Genomic DNA, 16,778 nt, shown 5'->3' with positions numbered 1-16,778 from the left:
CACAGATGCTCTCTAGCAGATGGGGAGCTTCTTTTTCAGGATCTCGCCCTCATTAATCTAGAGTTTGTTGTATACTTCAGGATAGAGAAAATGTTGGTAGGCTTTGAGTGCTTTCCTGGCTAGTGGAGAGAAAACACATTTGTGCTTTAATTAATGTCCCGATGAAGAATATATAGGAAGAGACGGCTTTACAGTAGATGCAATTGTTTGGGAGGGTTACTTTATTGCCACACCATGTGATGCTAAGCTAACACGTTTTCTACCTTATTGCATACCTTTTTATATGTTAAAGCTTAGTTAGGCATACCCTGTATACTGACACAGTAGGTCACACTATGATCTGCCAACAACCTCGTTAGTGTCCTACTATCATTTGGCTGACTCCAGCACTGCAGAACTGCATGAGGTAGCAAAGTTTGTGAAACCTGTATGTGTGTACCTGTGTGTGAGAGGAAACCTGTGTGGAAAGAAAAATGAGATGTCAGCAGGGCACACATACACACGCAACCCAAAGAAAACGCAGAAAAGCTTCTGAAATGTCAACTTTATGATCCCATTTGATAATTACAACCTAGCAAATACAAAGCAGTCTGATAGATTCATCCTGTTTGTTTCCTCTTTCAACCTCTCAAAGGAATAATACCTCCCTATCAATAACCTCAATTCATTTCAAAGCTGGCTTCATCTGCTCTGACAAGGCTAATGTTTATTCTTCAATTTATCAAATGAAAATGGGTTTATAGAGTGACTCATATACAGGGAGTAAACCAAACATCTACTTTAAAAAGCAATTAAAACATAGCTAGAAGACCACCTTGCAATGACATGGCAGTTTTTTTTGTTTCAATCTTTAGTTCCTTGTTATTTATTTATTCCATGGCTGAAACTTTATTCTGAAATGATTCAAATTTAATATATCAACATTTTCATCTGAATCCGTTAAAGCCCCTGTCACACTGTCCCGAAATTGACACCCGATGGACACACGATAAAGGAAATGTTCAAATTCGGCTGTGATCGTAGCAACATCGGGCCATTCGTGAGGGCATCTTAAGCCATCGTATGACCGCCGTTGGAGTTTCTCAGGCTCCGGCAGCAACTTCGTGAGCGGCAACTTCGTAAGGCACTCGTGAGGGCATCTTGTCAAATCGTGTCATCTTCGTGTTATCATCGGTGCATTCACCCTCACTCTGATCGTGGCGAATGCCCGATGGCACCGATAATAACAAGATGCCCTAACGATGGCCTTACGAAGGGCAAAATTGACACACGAATTCAACACGAAAATGAACCTTTGCAAGGTCCTTCGGCTATTTTTTGGCATGCCAAAGATTTTGCCACTGCTCACGAAGTTGCTGCCGGAGCCTGAGAAACTCCACCGGCGGTCATACGAAGGCTTAAGATGCCCTCACGAATGGCCCGATGTTGCTACGATCAGAGCCGAATTTGAACATTTCCTTTATCGTGTGTCCATCTGGTTGTTTTATTGCACAACAAAATCATGTAAACATATTATGTAAATAATCCAATTTGTGTTCTGTGAAACTGAAAAGGATATAATATATTATTTTGAAGGCGAGTTGACAGGAAGTTGTTGTAATATCTTCTACATATAAAGACGTGAGAAAGTAAAGAACAAAGTCTGAAAATATCAGTACAGTATCATAGTACTGTAACATAATTGTTTGTGTTACTTTCGTTGCAGTTGTATGTCTTAAATGTAATGTAAATGTTGCCTTTGTGTGTGGTTCGGGGCCATCTTCGTGCGAAATTCACAATTCAATATTCGTGTGTCCATCGGGTGTACATTTCGGGACAGTGTGACAGGGGCTTAAATAATGTCCCCGTCCCTAAAACAGCTGCTTTGCCTTCTGGCAGTAACGTGAAGAGGGATCTGTAGCGTATGCTGATAGAAAGCTGATGGTGCAGAAATTGGTGCCTGGTGTAGTTACCCATTAGTGATGGGAAGATACAACCTTTTACAAGATATTGAAAGATGCACTGAGTTGGAGTTTAGCACTCCCAGGAAATAATTTTCCAACAGATTGATGTAGTTACAGACCACTTCCACTTTAAGTGAATGTATTAATGACATTTAATTGCAGTAGCATTCTTTCAGTGTAGCTGCACAGGGGCGTTTAAGAGGCACATAGACACTCCGTTGTGTGAAGCTGCATTGTGATGCTCACTTATGAAACTACTAGGAAAGTGAACACCCTCATGGATTCATGTTTAGGGAGTTGCCCTGAGAAATACGGTCATATGGTTGCTAGGGCTGCTCAATTAATCGTATTTTAATTGCGATTACGATTATGGCTTGCAACGATTACAAAAACAACGATTATTTTTTTATTATTACTTTTTTTTTGTTTTTCAGTTGAATTATACTTAAAGCTCAGGGTAATCAACTGTTAAAAACATAATGTTCAAATTTGTTTTCTCCAATAAATGGATGTTTTCCTAAGTCAATGAATAATTGCATTTAATAATCGCAATTACAATTATTGACCCAAATAATCGAGATTATGATTTTTGCCATAATCGAGCAACCCAATGGTTGCTCATATCACGCTTTGTATCTCACATATTGGCTTGAGAGGGCGGAGGAACCTTCTCCTCCTTCCTAATTTTTTTCCAAATTGCCATACTGAATTTTAATGACGAAATGGCAACATCAAATGAGAACAGGGTTTGCCAGGGACGCATGTTGAACCTCCTCTGGCTTCTTGCAGCGACCTGCATTCCCAGCACTTAAGCCCTTGTGCCAATCCAGCACAATTGATCAGGATATCGACAATGACATGATCTTGCCACAACCCATATTAAAGGGCTTCCCCAGACCATAGACAAAGATGGGGGGGGGGCAAGGAGAAGACTGGCGATGAGGATCGAGTTACGCTTGATTGATCCTGTTGGAGCCATGAAACAGGGTCTTCAGAGAAAGGGAGTAACATGTGTTGGTGGCCAGAGAAACTGTCTGAAGTCTAACTGAAGGCAGAGCATGGATCCTCCATAGAGATCAGAGGTTTAAGTCCAAATGCTTTTAATGCATTCTGACAATCTGGGATTCTCTCTTTTAATCAAATACAATAATAAGCATTAGTCCCTATGTGCACTTGAGCGATGTGTTTGTATCTAGAAAGACTTTCAAACATTCTTAGTATTAAATATTCACACTGAAGTGTCTGGAGCTATTTTTGGTGAATAAGAGTGAAACTTTAGGAGCTTTTAGACAGCGAGAAGCCGCTGCCAAGGACAGGGACGGCTGCTGCCTCTAGTGAAGGCACGCAGCTATTTGGCACCGCATTCAGAGTTTACGATGATTCAACTTTTTCAACTTGATGTCGCAGCTCGCTGTGTGACCCTGGCAAGCGCAGAAACTACTGTTAAAGGAAGGGAGACGATAATATGAGGTGGGTAGCAGCAGCCTGCGCTATACATGTTAGGGTCAGAGATGGGTCACTTTTTATATTTCCGTAAGTGTTACTAATAGTGTAAGCGAACTTGAACCGTTTTTAGGGCTACTGGTTTGTGAGTTTGCCTCATCTTTACCTTATTCTCTCTCCTTGTATCTGTTTTTCCATCTCTCTCTGCCATAACGGTCAGAGCTCATGAATAAACTAGAGGGAGGGAGGTCCATTAAAAGTTCATGCAGGAAATGCTCTAATGGTAGTGGTCAATGCTATCGGGACTTCCTGGCAAACGGAGGAATTTCTTTTGACACAGCAATGGTGTCGGTGTGAAGTGAGGCACATTCACTTGTCCACACCTACTTTAAAACTGACAAACATTGGCTTGAATATGATGAAGACTTTCTTACTCTTCGATTTAAATGTGGACATTTCATGTTTTATCTTATAGCCATCCTTGGCTATCAACAGGGTGCAGTTACAAAGTAGCAGCTCGCTAACAAGAAAACAATACAAAATGGGCATTTTTAAGTTATCTTTTATGGTGGAGTGGATAGAACAGTGCTCAATGTCCACCTGCTTAAAGCTTGCTCAGATACGTAGTGGAGATTGTTCACTGAAATGAAATGAAATGAGCAGAACACTGAAGCAAGCAAAAAGAGCAATACAATGCCATGTCTTAGGTCAATTCATTTGAGTGCTTTGTTTCCAGCTGGTTATATCAAACTGCTCCTTAAATTAGATGTGCCTAAACACCTAAAAGAGAGCTTTTACAGAGTTCATCTACCATATCCATGCCCTCACGTGTTTATGTTCCAGTACAGACATTATGATTGTAGTGTTTTGCTGCTCGCTGTTATGTACTGAATGTATTCTGCTTGCTAGGTGTTGTATTTGCCAAAGAGCCCGGCATTTGCACAATGTTCTCTCCCTTAGCAGCTACATTTACAAATGTCTACAACAAAATGCAGGAAAGATGCTCTCTACCGTGATGAAACCAATTTCAAAGAGTCTGTCTTGCTTCCCCCAGTGCTATTCTCCTCGGCCATGGTTGGTGAATGGCAGCGTTACTGTAAAGATCCTCCTCGAATCTGACAATTTGTGAAGTGTGCTGACTATGTAACACCGAGCTTTGATTTATGACCACTTTTCCTCTTTGCTGATGCAGTTTGCTTTCTACAAATGTTGCCAAGATTCGCTACACGGTTTCCTAGGCAAAGTAATTAATGTTTCAGTTTACCTGGCTGATTGTATAGTTGCCTCACATTGCTCTAAAAGCCAACATGACAGAGCATTCATCTCAGGAGGTTGCTGCAAAACATATCCTTTCACAGAACCATTTTTGATCGTCTATTCATCTTCAATCAATCAATCAATGTTTATTTATATAGCCCAATATCACAAATGTTACATTTGTCTCAGTGGACTTCACAGTTTGTACAGAATATCAGTATGACAATACCACACCCTCTGTCCTTAGACCCTCACATCGTACAAGGAAAAACTTCCGAAGAAAACCCACAGTTTAAAGGGAAAAATGGGAGAAACCTCAGGGAGAGCAACAGAGGAGGGATCCCTCTCCCAGGACGGACAGACGTGCAATAGATGCCGTGTGTAAATTGAAAAGATAATACATTTGCAACATAGGTAGTCCAAATGTTTGGAAATGCATGTTTGTATAATAGGAAGATGAATCCACGAGGATATCCATCCAGGACCTATGATCCAGGACCACAGCCACGACTCAAGATCCAGGGCTCGCGATCCAGGACACAGGACCGCAGGATCATCCATGTCTCCGGATCCCGGCGTATATAGACACCAAAAAGAAAGACATTTGGGGAAGCTGGGTTAATCGGAACATGAGAGTACACAGGTATAGACAGAGAGAAGGAAGAAGTAAGATGTCCCCCGACAAACTAAGCCTATATCAGCAAAACTAGCGGCTGAATCTAATCAGCCCTAACTATAAGCTTTATCAAAAAGGAAGGTCTTAAGCGCACTCTTAAAAACGGATAGGGTGTCTGCCGCCCGAACACAAACTGGAAGCTGATTCCACAAATGTGGAGCTTGATAACCCAGTGACGTCCTTCTGGGAGGCGTGTGGCGCAGTGGTTAGAGCCTTGGTGTTGGGATCAGGGGGTCAAAACCCACTGCAGTCAGCATGTCATTGTGTCCCTGGGCAAGACACTTCACCCCAAATTGCTCCTGTGGGGATTGCCCACAGTATTGAGTATGCAAGTCGCTTTGGATAAAAGCGTCTAACAAGGAACATGTAATGTAATGTAATGTAATGATAAGAAAAGGCTCTGGCTCCCATTGTACTTTTAGAGACTCTAGGAACAACCAACAACCCTGCATTCTTGGAACGCAATGCCCTATTAGGACAGTAGGGTATAATGAATTCTTTAAGGTAAGATGGCGCCTGCCCATTAAGGGCTTTGTAGGCGAGAAGAAGAATTTAAAATTCTATCCTGTGTTCTATAGGGAGCCAGTGTAAGGCAGCCAGAACAGGAGTAATGTGGTCCCTTTTCCTAACTCTGGTTAGTACACGAGCTGCAGCATTCTATCAATGTTTATTTATATAGCCCAATATCACACATGTTACATTTGTCTCAGTGGACTTCACAGTGTGTACAGAATATCAGTATGACAATACGACACCCTCTGTCCTTAGACCCTCACATCGTACAAGGAAAAACTTCCGGAGAAAACCCACAGTTTAAAGGGAAAAATGTGAGAAACCTCAGGGAGAGCGACAGAGGAGGGATCCCTCTCCCAGGACGGACAGACGTGCAATAGATGCCGTGTGTACCATCTTTGCAGTGGTGCCTGAGAATCACTGCAACAACCAGTGGTAAAATATCAGGCACTACTGAATGGACGGAGTCTGTACGTTTCTATATTCTTGAGCGTGAATGGAAACATGTGGGTTGATACATCACATTGAGAAAGGCAATTAGCTTGAAGCTAATGAGCGATATAATGACTGCAGCAAAACAGCAGTGACCAGGGGAAACGGAAAGATCCCACTGAAACCACAGAAGGCCACATTGACATGAACGTGATCGCACAATCAATTTCACCACTACTGCGGTGGCTTGACGACGGAAGGAGCAAAGCATACATCTTTTGGCCCGTCTCCTTCTGCATATAAGATCTCCATAAATCACAGCTCACCTCAGCTCACAGCCGCTCTCTCTTTTGCTTCACAGCTCGTGATTTATAAGGATTACACTGGCGGCAGACAGACGATTAAAGGTTTAGTTTTCTCTGTCAGTCGTTTGTCCGTCCACCATCACGTTTTTTCTTCCATCATTTAAGACCGGTGTCATGTGGCTGTCTGTCCTTTACCTAACCACATTCTACTTAAGCTGTCATTTATGTCTCGTCAAGACATTCAGCCTTTGTTAGAGCACTTCTTGATCTTAAGTGCATAATAATCAAATTCAGCACAATGGGTTTGTAAGATTGTTTTAAATGTCAGTTGCTGCTCCCACAATCTCGTTATGGCAAACCATCCAGCCGGAGTTATGCGCCAGTTATTTAAAAAAATGTAATACGTCTTTTTATTTCATTATAGTGTACAATAATTGATGCCATTTCATTTAAATTGTAATATCGCAGTACACTCACTACACTCCCCACTCCCTCCCTCCACACATGCCCACACAGGCAAAACCAAACCAAAAAATACTTATCAAGATAACTTAAACAACAGAGCCATGAAAAGAATCATAGAAAGGAAAAAAAACGTAAAACAAACAAATAATTATACAATCCAGCAACAATGTAGACAATGACAGTTACCTTTCTATTTCACAAAACAATTCAGAGCTACTTAGACAGTGTTACGTACTACTGCCAAATAGTTTACTTGAGCAGTAGCAACCGAAGGCCTTCCAGCCCACACACTGTGCAGTTTCCAGTCCAGTGTGATGGGCGAGGATATGGGATTACAGCACTTAAATCAAACAATTAAATGTTTATTGGTTGAGGTCAGTCCTATTGGGCCCTCCAGTAGAGAGAGAAGGACCCTAACATTACAGGTCATTAGCAGGACCAAGCTTAAAGTCATTATACTAATATAACCCAGAAAATTGTCTCTTCTGCAAAATCAGTTGGTCAATACTGACCTACAGTCATAGTTAAAATTATTTAAATCTCCTAATAGTATTGACTTGTGTTTAACTGATTTGTTTTTGGACTCTCTGAATATTGTAGTGCTCCTTTCCGCTATAACAAAATGACTTCTCATTTTTCCTAACATGGAACTTTTAAACTCCTTTTTGAGAGCTTCCCAGCATTTGATGAATGCGAAACAATGACTGAAGACATTTTGATATGTCACAGTAGGATAGACACAGGTGTAAATGCTACAAATCAATCACGACTGAATTATATTTTGCTGCTTCAATTTCAGGCTCCAGGTGCTGTGCAAGCTGTTTATAATTCCCTTATGGAGTAAGATACTTGTATACGTCACCAGGAGCTGACATGAAGTATGGATCATAGTTTTGAGAACAATCTCTATGATTGAGCACCAAACTAGTGAATTATGTAGCTTGTAGAGATTAGACACGGTAGGTCTAAAGGTATAAAGAGAAGATTCTGGGAAAGGTTGAAGATGTTTGTGGTTTGGGAAGAGTTTGTTGTGGATCAAATCAAAGCGGGAATCTTTGAGATCCCCCTTCCTGCTCCTCTGGTTTGATACATTAGGACGCTAAGAGCTTCACAGGAAGCACATACGAAGCAAGGCAATCAGGTTGTGCAACTGAATGGATGTGGAAATATGAAATGCATAGAATTGCTTCTCCGGACACAATGACGTTGTTGTTGTTGAAGTATAATAGTAGGGCAAATATTAGCTTCCTGCATGACCTGCCTCAACTTCCTGATGAATACGGTTTTATTTGTTTGGTTTAGTTCTCTGAAACATAACCCAAATTGATACCATTAGGGAGTGAACCACTGAGAGCGTTTGTTTGTGTGTGGATGTGTGCCTTCCACTTTGGTCTCTAGGACAAAAGCAGTGTCTGGATCCCTCTCTTTGCTCCAGGATCTCTCTGGCTCTACTCAGTCCAGACCAATGGCAAACATTCCTCTTTGATTCTGAGCTTAAAAGAGACTCCATCTAGCTTTGTCCATAAAACAAGTCTAACATCTGCTGCTTTTTGAGTTGCACACACACTTGTTAAATACATAATACTCTCTGCTGTTGTGAACACAGAAATGTCACCACACTACACTTTGTGAGAAGATTATAATTAAGTCATGCTTTGTTGCCGCCCGCCTTGGTGGTTATTCCCAATTTGAGAGTTGATCTGATTGATGGAAGAAAAGGAGTTCCAGTCCCACACAACATTACACTTAATTCAGCTGAGTTTCACCAGTTACTGTGATTCAGTATCGTTTGCCTACAGTCTGAAACTGATAACTGCCCACATATCATGTTTATAACCATCCAAGGTTTGCTATCCTGCCTCATGTCAATATCTAACCTGTGATTTTCTCTTTTTCCTTCCTCTGCCCTCTCCTACTTTTTGTCTATAGTTCGGACCGACTGATGGATGACACGATAAGGTAAGACCTGCTCTCTGTCTCCCACATATGGGGCCGCTCCCACACCCCATCTCCACTGTCTTACCTACCTGCTGAATCCTAATCAAATGTACAATGTACCTTAACATGGCCTGACAGGTCCTGTTACCGTGGTTCCACGTGGCCGAAATGATATGAATAAACGTGTATTCTTAGTCCAATTGTAGACATGGTTTGTACGGATTATTCAACTAAAAGAGTTTTCTATACACATCAAAGCCTTGGAAGTGCAGCAACTGATGGTCACATTTATATCGTGTGTGCATTAAACTGAACAAAGCTGTCACGTGCCCAGAGTAAGTCCTCCCACCTCTCTGATTTATAGATGCCATCCATCTCTCTCCAGCCCTGCTCCTTCCCCTCCCTGCAGACATGCACAAATATGTTGTGTAGGATTTACCCTCCATCCCTGCTGGCTGCTTTCTCTCCCACCCATCGCCTTTTCCATTTCTAGTCCCTGCACCTCGTAAACTATGTTTTCCTGGGGCTTGGCTTGGACAGCGGGCTGATTTGTGGATTTCGTCTATATTTCTCAAATTCCGTTTCCTTACTTACCCTTTTTTATAAGAGCTCATTTTCTCCAAAGTCTTGTCATTTTCTATAGCCTTTCTGATCTTTTTCCACATTTTTGAAAACCTTTGCAATTCTGTTTCTTATTCCTCCCAAGTTAAATGTGGAAATCATTAAGGTTGCTTCTCAAATGATCCTATCACACTCTCAAATAAATGTAACTAATTAACTAAAGGGAGCAAGATATAGTTGCTGGGGAGAGATGTTGTGTAAAATTGAAACATTTCCAGATTATGATTTACATTAGAAAATAGATCTGGTTACGTCTGAGTCCATAGAGAAATGATGAATAAAAGGCTCTAACCTAACCAGTGGCCAATCGTCATTAGGCACAGCCCCACCTATAATAATAATAATAATCCCCAAAATATGCAAAACTAATATGTTAAAATATATTTTAAGATCATGTTTAGTCATCTGATTCGTCTGTACATTGCTGCGTTCTTCTAATTAGTGTCTACAGTGTGCCTATTGAGCCGTGTTGAGCGACGTGGGGCAAGCTCCTCTCTCTGCTGTTAAAATGAACGTGTACTATAAAAACTACACTGCGCATGCTCAGAGTATTTTTCTATTCAATGTGTGCGGCAAACAAACAATCACCATAGGGGCACTGTGCTGCCATACCCACCAAACGTCATCTCATTATTCAGAGAGCTGATTGGCTGTAAGTACGTGTGCCGCGAAAAGTGTAGATGTGAAGAGGAGACGAGAGAGAGCAGCTTATGGCGATTAAAATCAGTAAAACGGAAAGAAAATGAATGAAGTTGACTATCTACTTCAGCTTTGGTAAGTTCATTTGATGTCATAACTTAGTTGTATATATACACATCTAAGTTGTTCGTGCCCCACCACTTTTGTACATATGAAAAACGCCACTGAACCTAACTGTCTCTCAATTTGCTCTTTGAATAGTGAACTACTTATCTTTGGACGTGCTTGCTGTTGTTGCTTTGTTTGGGAAGAATTAAAGTAAAGAGCACACAGTCAACTTCTCCAGTTACTCTTCTCTCGTGTGGAGTGTCCTCTTCCTGTGGTTACCTCTCTGGTAACACTGACCCTTATTTCCATTTCCCTCTGGTGCATATCAGAACAACAAACAACCTTGAAAAGAAATGCTGAGACGTGCTTACAAATCAGAATAACTTTTGTGTTGTTTATCCTAAGGCTGATTCAGGTTTTTAGGAGGGGTGTATGTTGTAGAGCCCTCTGAGGCAGATTTAGTGATTCACAATTTTGGGTTGTATGAATAAATCTGAATGGACAGATTCATTGTGTGTGTGTGTGTGTGTGTGTGTGTGTGTGTGGTGTGTGTGTGTGTGTGTGTGTGTGTGTGTGTGTGTGTGTGTGTGTGTGTGGTGTGTGTGTGTGTGTGTGTGGTGTGTGTGTGTGTGTGTGTGTGTGTGTGTGTGTGTGTGTGTGTGTGGTGTGTGTGTGTGTGTGTGTGTGTGTGTGTGTGTGTGTGTGTGTGTGTGTGTGTGTGTGTGTGTGTGTGTGTGTGTGTGTGTGTGTGTGTGTGTGTCAAAAACAAGACGTGTGGAGGTTGCTGTAGTCAGCAAAGTGTTTCTCCCTGACCGAGGAGAACATGATCCCCAAAACACTGCTGCAGGCCAAGACTGTGGACTGTCAGGGGAAGCCATGACCTCACACACACTCATACACACAGGCACCCGTTCTCTCTAGGCCTGCTGCTCATCAGCTCTTCCAGCCAAGTGTAAACAACCGTGGCAATTTCATTTACTTTGTTTTGCCCGGCCTCCTGTGAAGCCCTGTCTCTCTGGGCTGGGAGGGGTCAGTCCCCTGGGCGCTAACTGCTTATCACCTCGCTGCCAACAGTTACATTTTGTGCCACCTGTTCTTTGAGCATATTAACACTAAGCTAAAGTCAGTGTTTTGTCATTGTCGGGTTGTTCTGGGGAGTATTTTTCTAAATGTCTCTCTCTGAGAAGGGCTCAAACGAGGGCAGTGTAGCTTCCATTGATTACTGCTTGTAACAGACGCCACAGAGGGCAAACATAGAGCCTGAAACCTTTCCTGCCAACTGCCCAGCGGCACTTTGCTGCACTGAAAGGTGCTACAGTAACACAGCAACTCTACACCTTCCTGTACAAGCCACAGCTCACACACATATCGTAGGCACCGACGTAAAGATGAAGCTGTGATATTGAGAAATGAACAACAGTACAGTATATTCTAAATGTATGCAACCAATGAAATGATTGGACAGGCTTGTTACAGTCCGGTCGACAGCTAAAGATACCAGATCTTTTTTTGTGTGAGATCATTTGATTTGTTAATGGCTGCCAGGATATAAAGAACATTTAAAAAAAATTTTTTTAAAAAAAAGGATTTTTATTACCAACTCTAGCTTTAAATACTAAAAATTAAAAAAGCAACTCAAAAAAATCTAATAATTGTTTAGAAACTAGCTTTTCTTTGGTCATACATGCTTTCCTGACATGGTGCTTGTAGGGAGCAAATGTAGGTGACAGGACATCTTAATTTATTTTCAACAATAGACCCTTTTAGGTGGTTCTGTTTTCCGCCTTGCCAGCTTTAGCGTTCTCACTTGCAGTCAAAGGCTCTTAACAATACTAATGAGTGCAATACCATGCAGCATTTTGTCACTGTTCATCTAAGTTCTCCCTTTTGTCTTTTAGTATTGCCATGGCGACCAAGGAGAACATGACCTCGCAGCGTGGCTTCCTGAAATCTATACAGAGCCGGGTCAACACACTGGCCAGTATCCTTCATGCTGCACATTAAGGTTGCTTTATGGTCTCCCTGGAGGGGAAGGGGAAGGAGGCCAACATCAGGTAAAACGAACAACCACCTAATTAATCACACGCCGTTGGCAATGTTAATCGCATAGTTGTGTGTGGAACCAAATAGAAGAAAGCTCACAATGGATTGGAAGCTGAAGGATTGGTGGTATGAAATGAATGCTGATCCTTTAGAAATCAATGCTCACATATTGCTTTTCTCTGATGGAAAGTGGGTCTTTGTTATATTATAGGGATGGACCAAGAAGTGGTCATTCACACAAATTATCTTTTGATACTTATCAAATACTTAAGAAGCCAAGTAATGCAAAATGGTCTGGGCTAATGCAGGTGTAGAGGGATTTTTTTTTTACCATGTTATACGTTTAATCAGTCCTCTTTTAAGTAGCTCTGGTAATTTACATGACTTTATTTACAATTGCATTTTGGCTTCCAAAGGTAACAAAACCAAGATAATGTTGATCAAATGAAAACTGTGCCGCATTTTGTTTAGCGATGATGCTCCTGTTTTCAGAATCAGAAACGGGTTTCTTGCCAGGTAGGTTCACACATACGAGGAATTTGACTTGATAAAACTAAAAATCTCCATATAAAACAAAACCGTTATAAATTCAGTGCACCCTTTTCCTTGAGTTTTTTTAAAAGTTCAATATCCATCATGTTCCCCAATTCTAGATATCATATTATTGAGATCTCATTATATGGCAAAAATAAGATTAAGATTTTTGTCTGAATCATTAAGCCTTCAAATGTTCAGTTTGCTAGCTGTCCTGAGATTTTATATTTGCATGGCATCGACATCCAAAGTGTGATTTATGACTACCAACCGAAGATGTCTTTGTGAATTTAAATATCTGTGATCTTCCTTAACTTTTGACCCTCCTCGACCGTTTCCCAACCATCAACAATCTCATCCAGCGAATAAACCTGAGGAAGAGGAGGGACTCCCTGATCCTCGGCACAGTGATCGGCGTCTGCACCATCCTCCTCCTGCTCTACGCCTTCCACTGAAAGCCTGCTGAATGTTTAAAGGAGCCGCACTCGACGTGCTCTCTGTAACATGGGATACCCAGAGACTAAGCTCAGTGATTGGATAACCCGAGGCTCCTGAGCAGGGGGACATTCAGTTGGTCCAGATCTTGGACGGGAACAGATTTGGCCAACAAGAACTACTGAACTTGTATTTAGCAGTGGGACAGATGGAGGGCTGCCAACAAGTGAATGGAGACCAAAAGTACAAAATAAGTCTAGATTTTAATTAAATATATTGATAACTCACTGGAGAGTGTGAAGAGACTGTGAGAACGTGTGATGCATCATTATTTTCCACAGGGAGGATTTTTTGTTCAATTGTCCTTTTTAATGGAAGTGGGATGGAGAGTTCATTGTGGGCTGTATAATGTGAAATTAATAAATTATTCATATCAGTGTGTGTGGTACTACTAGATACTGAACATTTAACGCTTTTTTCCAACTATTCAATTCAAAACCTTTATTTATCCAGGTAAAATCCCATTGAGATCAACGATCTCTTTTTCAAGGGAGACCTGCAGCAGTAGGTTCAACTATATGCTGTGAACTCTACATTTTCGATAGGTTTAACCACCAGGATGTAACAGCAGGGCTTGTACAAATATATTTTGTTTACTATCAATCAATCAACAACTTTATTAATCCCGCAAGGGGCAATTGGTTATGAGCAGCAGCTTATGTCATGTACACAGGCAGGAACATACAAGAAGAAAAACACACAGATACACCCGGGAGCACAGATGTGAATAATTCTAATTTACACTATAAATAGTTCAAAGCATCACAATAATAAATAAATAAATAAATAATCAAGTTAAAAGCCTTTCCAGAATTTAAAAGTTTGAGTGCAGAAGGGATGAATGATTTAGAAAAGCGATTAGTCCTTTGAGCAGGTAGAGCATATCTACGCCCTGAAGGCAACAGACGAAATTCATGTGAAAGAACACGACCTGGAGAGTTCAGAATGCTCTCTGCTTTCCGCAGAATCTGTTGGTTACAGAAGGAATTTAAGTCTCTCTGTTTCACGCCGATGATCTTGGAGCAGGTTTTAACAATGCTGTTCAGGCTGTTCCTGTCTTTCAGTGTAAGGCTATGGAACCAGCAGATAAAAGAAAAACAAATAAGGCTCTCAATGAATGCTTGGTAAAAACGACAAAGAACGAAGGGCCTGACAGAGAAAGAGTTCAGTTTGCGAAGAAGGTGCATTCTCTGTTGACCCCGCTTCACAATACACTCAGTATTCACATCAAATTTGAGGTGCTCATCGAAAATGGTGCCCAAGTATTTGTATGATGTGACAATTTCTACCTCGTCATTGTGTATGATGCACTCCTTAGGAACATCCTTGTGACGTCTAAAATCAATGATCAATTCCTGGGTTTTGGAGACATTTAAATCCAGAAAACTGTCATCACACCAGGAAATAAAATCGGCAAGAGCACCCTCGTGGCCTGATTCTGAGCCGCTAAGGAGGGACAAGAGGGCGGTATCGTCAGAGAATTTAACCAGGTAGCTGTTGTCTTGCATGCTCCTGCATTTATCAGTGTACATTATAAAAAGTAGGGGCGAAAGAACGCATCCTTGAGGCGAGCCTGTGGAAGTGATGACAGAGTCAGAGAGGCGTCCATTGACAGACACTTTCTGCTCTCTATTAGTTAGAAAGTTTAAAATCCATAAAACAAGTTGATCGGGCAGTTTAAAATGACATAATAGGCTCTCTACCAGGAGATGCGGCTGCATTGTGTTAAATGCTGAAGAAAAGTCAGCAAACAAAAGCCTGGCATGGGCTTGTGGCTTTTCAAGGTGTTTGTGGAGGGTGTGCAGTATAAAAAGCTTTGCATCCTCTACGCCTCTCCCTGCCTGATACGCAAATTGTAGTGGATCAAGTTCACCACCTATTACTGACATGACAAGGCCTTTAACAATTTTTTCAAACATTTTCATTACCAATGACGTTAAAGCCACGGTCTGAAGTCGTTTAGGACTTTAGGATGAGGCTTCTTAGGGATGGGAATTACAGTTGAGGATTTCCACATATCAGGAATTTGGCTATTCTGAAGTGACAATTGGAAGATATGCTGGAAAACACCACAGAGTTCGCTAGCACAATACTGGAGTGTCCGCCCACAAATATGGTCAGGACCTGGGGCCTTCCTAATATTGACTAGTTTTAAGAGATTCCTAACATCATCCTGTTCAATGACTATGTCTGAGATAGGTGAGAGAGACGCTCTAAGGGTTGAGGTGTTTATGGATAAATCATTTTTCTCGAATCGAGAATAAAAAATGTTAAAAGCATTGGGGAGGTCTGCCTCATTTGTTCCCTCAATGTTAATTGTATTCCTAGCCCTGTCATTGTTGTTACCCTGGGAGATGGAGGACATTGATTTGATTCCCCTCCAGGCTTCCCGAAGATCTCCACTGCTGTATTTGAGTTCCACCGTATCCCTATAAGCTATTTTAGCTTTTCTTATCTCATTTCTTAATTCTCTGTTAATTTCTTTTTTGTCCTGACTGTTTCCAGTATAAAATATACGTTTCTTTCTATTTATAACACTCTTTAGTTCCTTCGTGACCCACGGCTTATTATTAGGGAAGACGGTAATGTCTTTACAAGGAATGTTAGACTCCACACAAAATAATATGTAGGATGAGACAGTTGACGTCAGTTCATTGAGATCAGAGCATGAGCTATAAAACACATCCCAATCCATGCAGTCCAAACATGCCTGTAAGGTGGCAATGCTTTCCTCTGTCCAACATTTCACAGTTTTTTTTGTGCACACTTGTTTCCTGCAGATGGGTTTGTAGATCGGCACCAGAAGAACGCTCGTGTGGTATGAAGCTCCAAAAGGGGGCATGGTCAGGGACTTGAACGCACCAGGCACCGTGCCGTAACATAAGTCAATAGTGGATTTATTTAAAGTTGTAGGACATGTGACATACTGCTCGTATGTTTTTAAGGTCTTATGCACCTGACAGTGATTAAAATCTCCTAAAATAAATTTAGGAGCATCGGGGAGAGGGAGTCCAGTCTGTTAGTAACTTCCTCAATCAGCTGAGTGGCTGCTGAGGCGTTTGCCTGTGGGTGAATGTAAACAATAGTGAAAAACAGCTGGGGGAACTCTCTAGGCAAGTAGAAGGGGCGAAGTGAAATGGATAACAGTTCAAGATCCGGAGTACATATTTCCTCCCGAACTGTGAAGGAATTACAGTACATTTTGTTGATATAAAAGCATACTCCACCCCCGCAGGATTTGTTTGTTATGACAGGCGACCGGTCCATCCGAACAGGGTACCCAAAACCGCTGATGTGTAGGTCCTCGTTGCTGTCCGAGGCTTTCAGCCACGTCTCAGTGAATGCCAGCAGACACGCGTCCCTGTA

General features: G+C 41.5%; 1 protein-coding gene across 2 annotated transcripts in view; it reads left to right on the top strand.

The window, feature by feature from the left end:
* The window catches only part of gosr1 (golgi SNAP receptor complex member 1), a 28,352-nt gene extending 14,544 nt beyond the window's left edge, over window positions 1–13,808 (top strand). The window contains exons 7-9 of one of the 2 annotated variants that reach the window (XR_004569919.1): window positions 8,964–8,993; window positions 12,239–12,394; window positions 13,280–13,808. Coding sequence is in view for 1 of the 2 variants with exons in the window: in XM_034225653.1 (XP_034081544.1) it covers window positions 8,964–8,993; window positions 12,239–12,321; window positions 13,248–13,372 (238 nt within the window). In the remaining variant the exon portion in view is untranslated. Of the gene's footprint in view, window positions 1–8,963; window positions 8,994–12,238; window positions 12,395–13,247 lie in introns of both variants that reach the window. The other variant, XM_034225653.1, reaches the window with a different exon arrangement.
* The last annotated feature ends 2,970 nt before the right edge of the window (window positions 13,809–16,778 follow it).

Source organism: Gymnodraco acuticeps, unplaced genomic scaffold (genome assembly GCF_902827175.1).
Source record: "Gymnodraco acuticeps unplaced genomic scaffold, fGymAcu1.1, whole genome shotgun sequence".
In the NCBI taxonomy this organism is placed as follows: domain Eukaryota; kingdom Metazoa; phylum Chordata; class Actinopteri; order Perciformes; family Bathydraconidae; genus Gymnodraco; species Gymnodraco acuticeps.
This window is presented reverse-complemented; position numbering and strand designations above follow the sequence as displayed.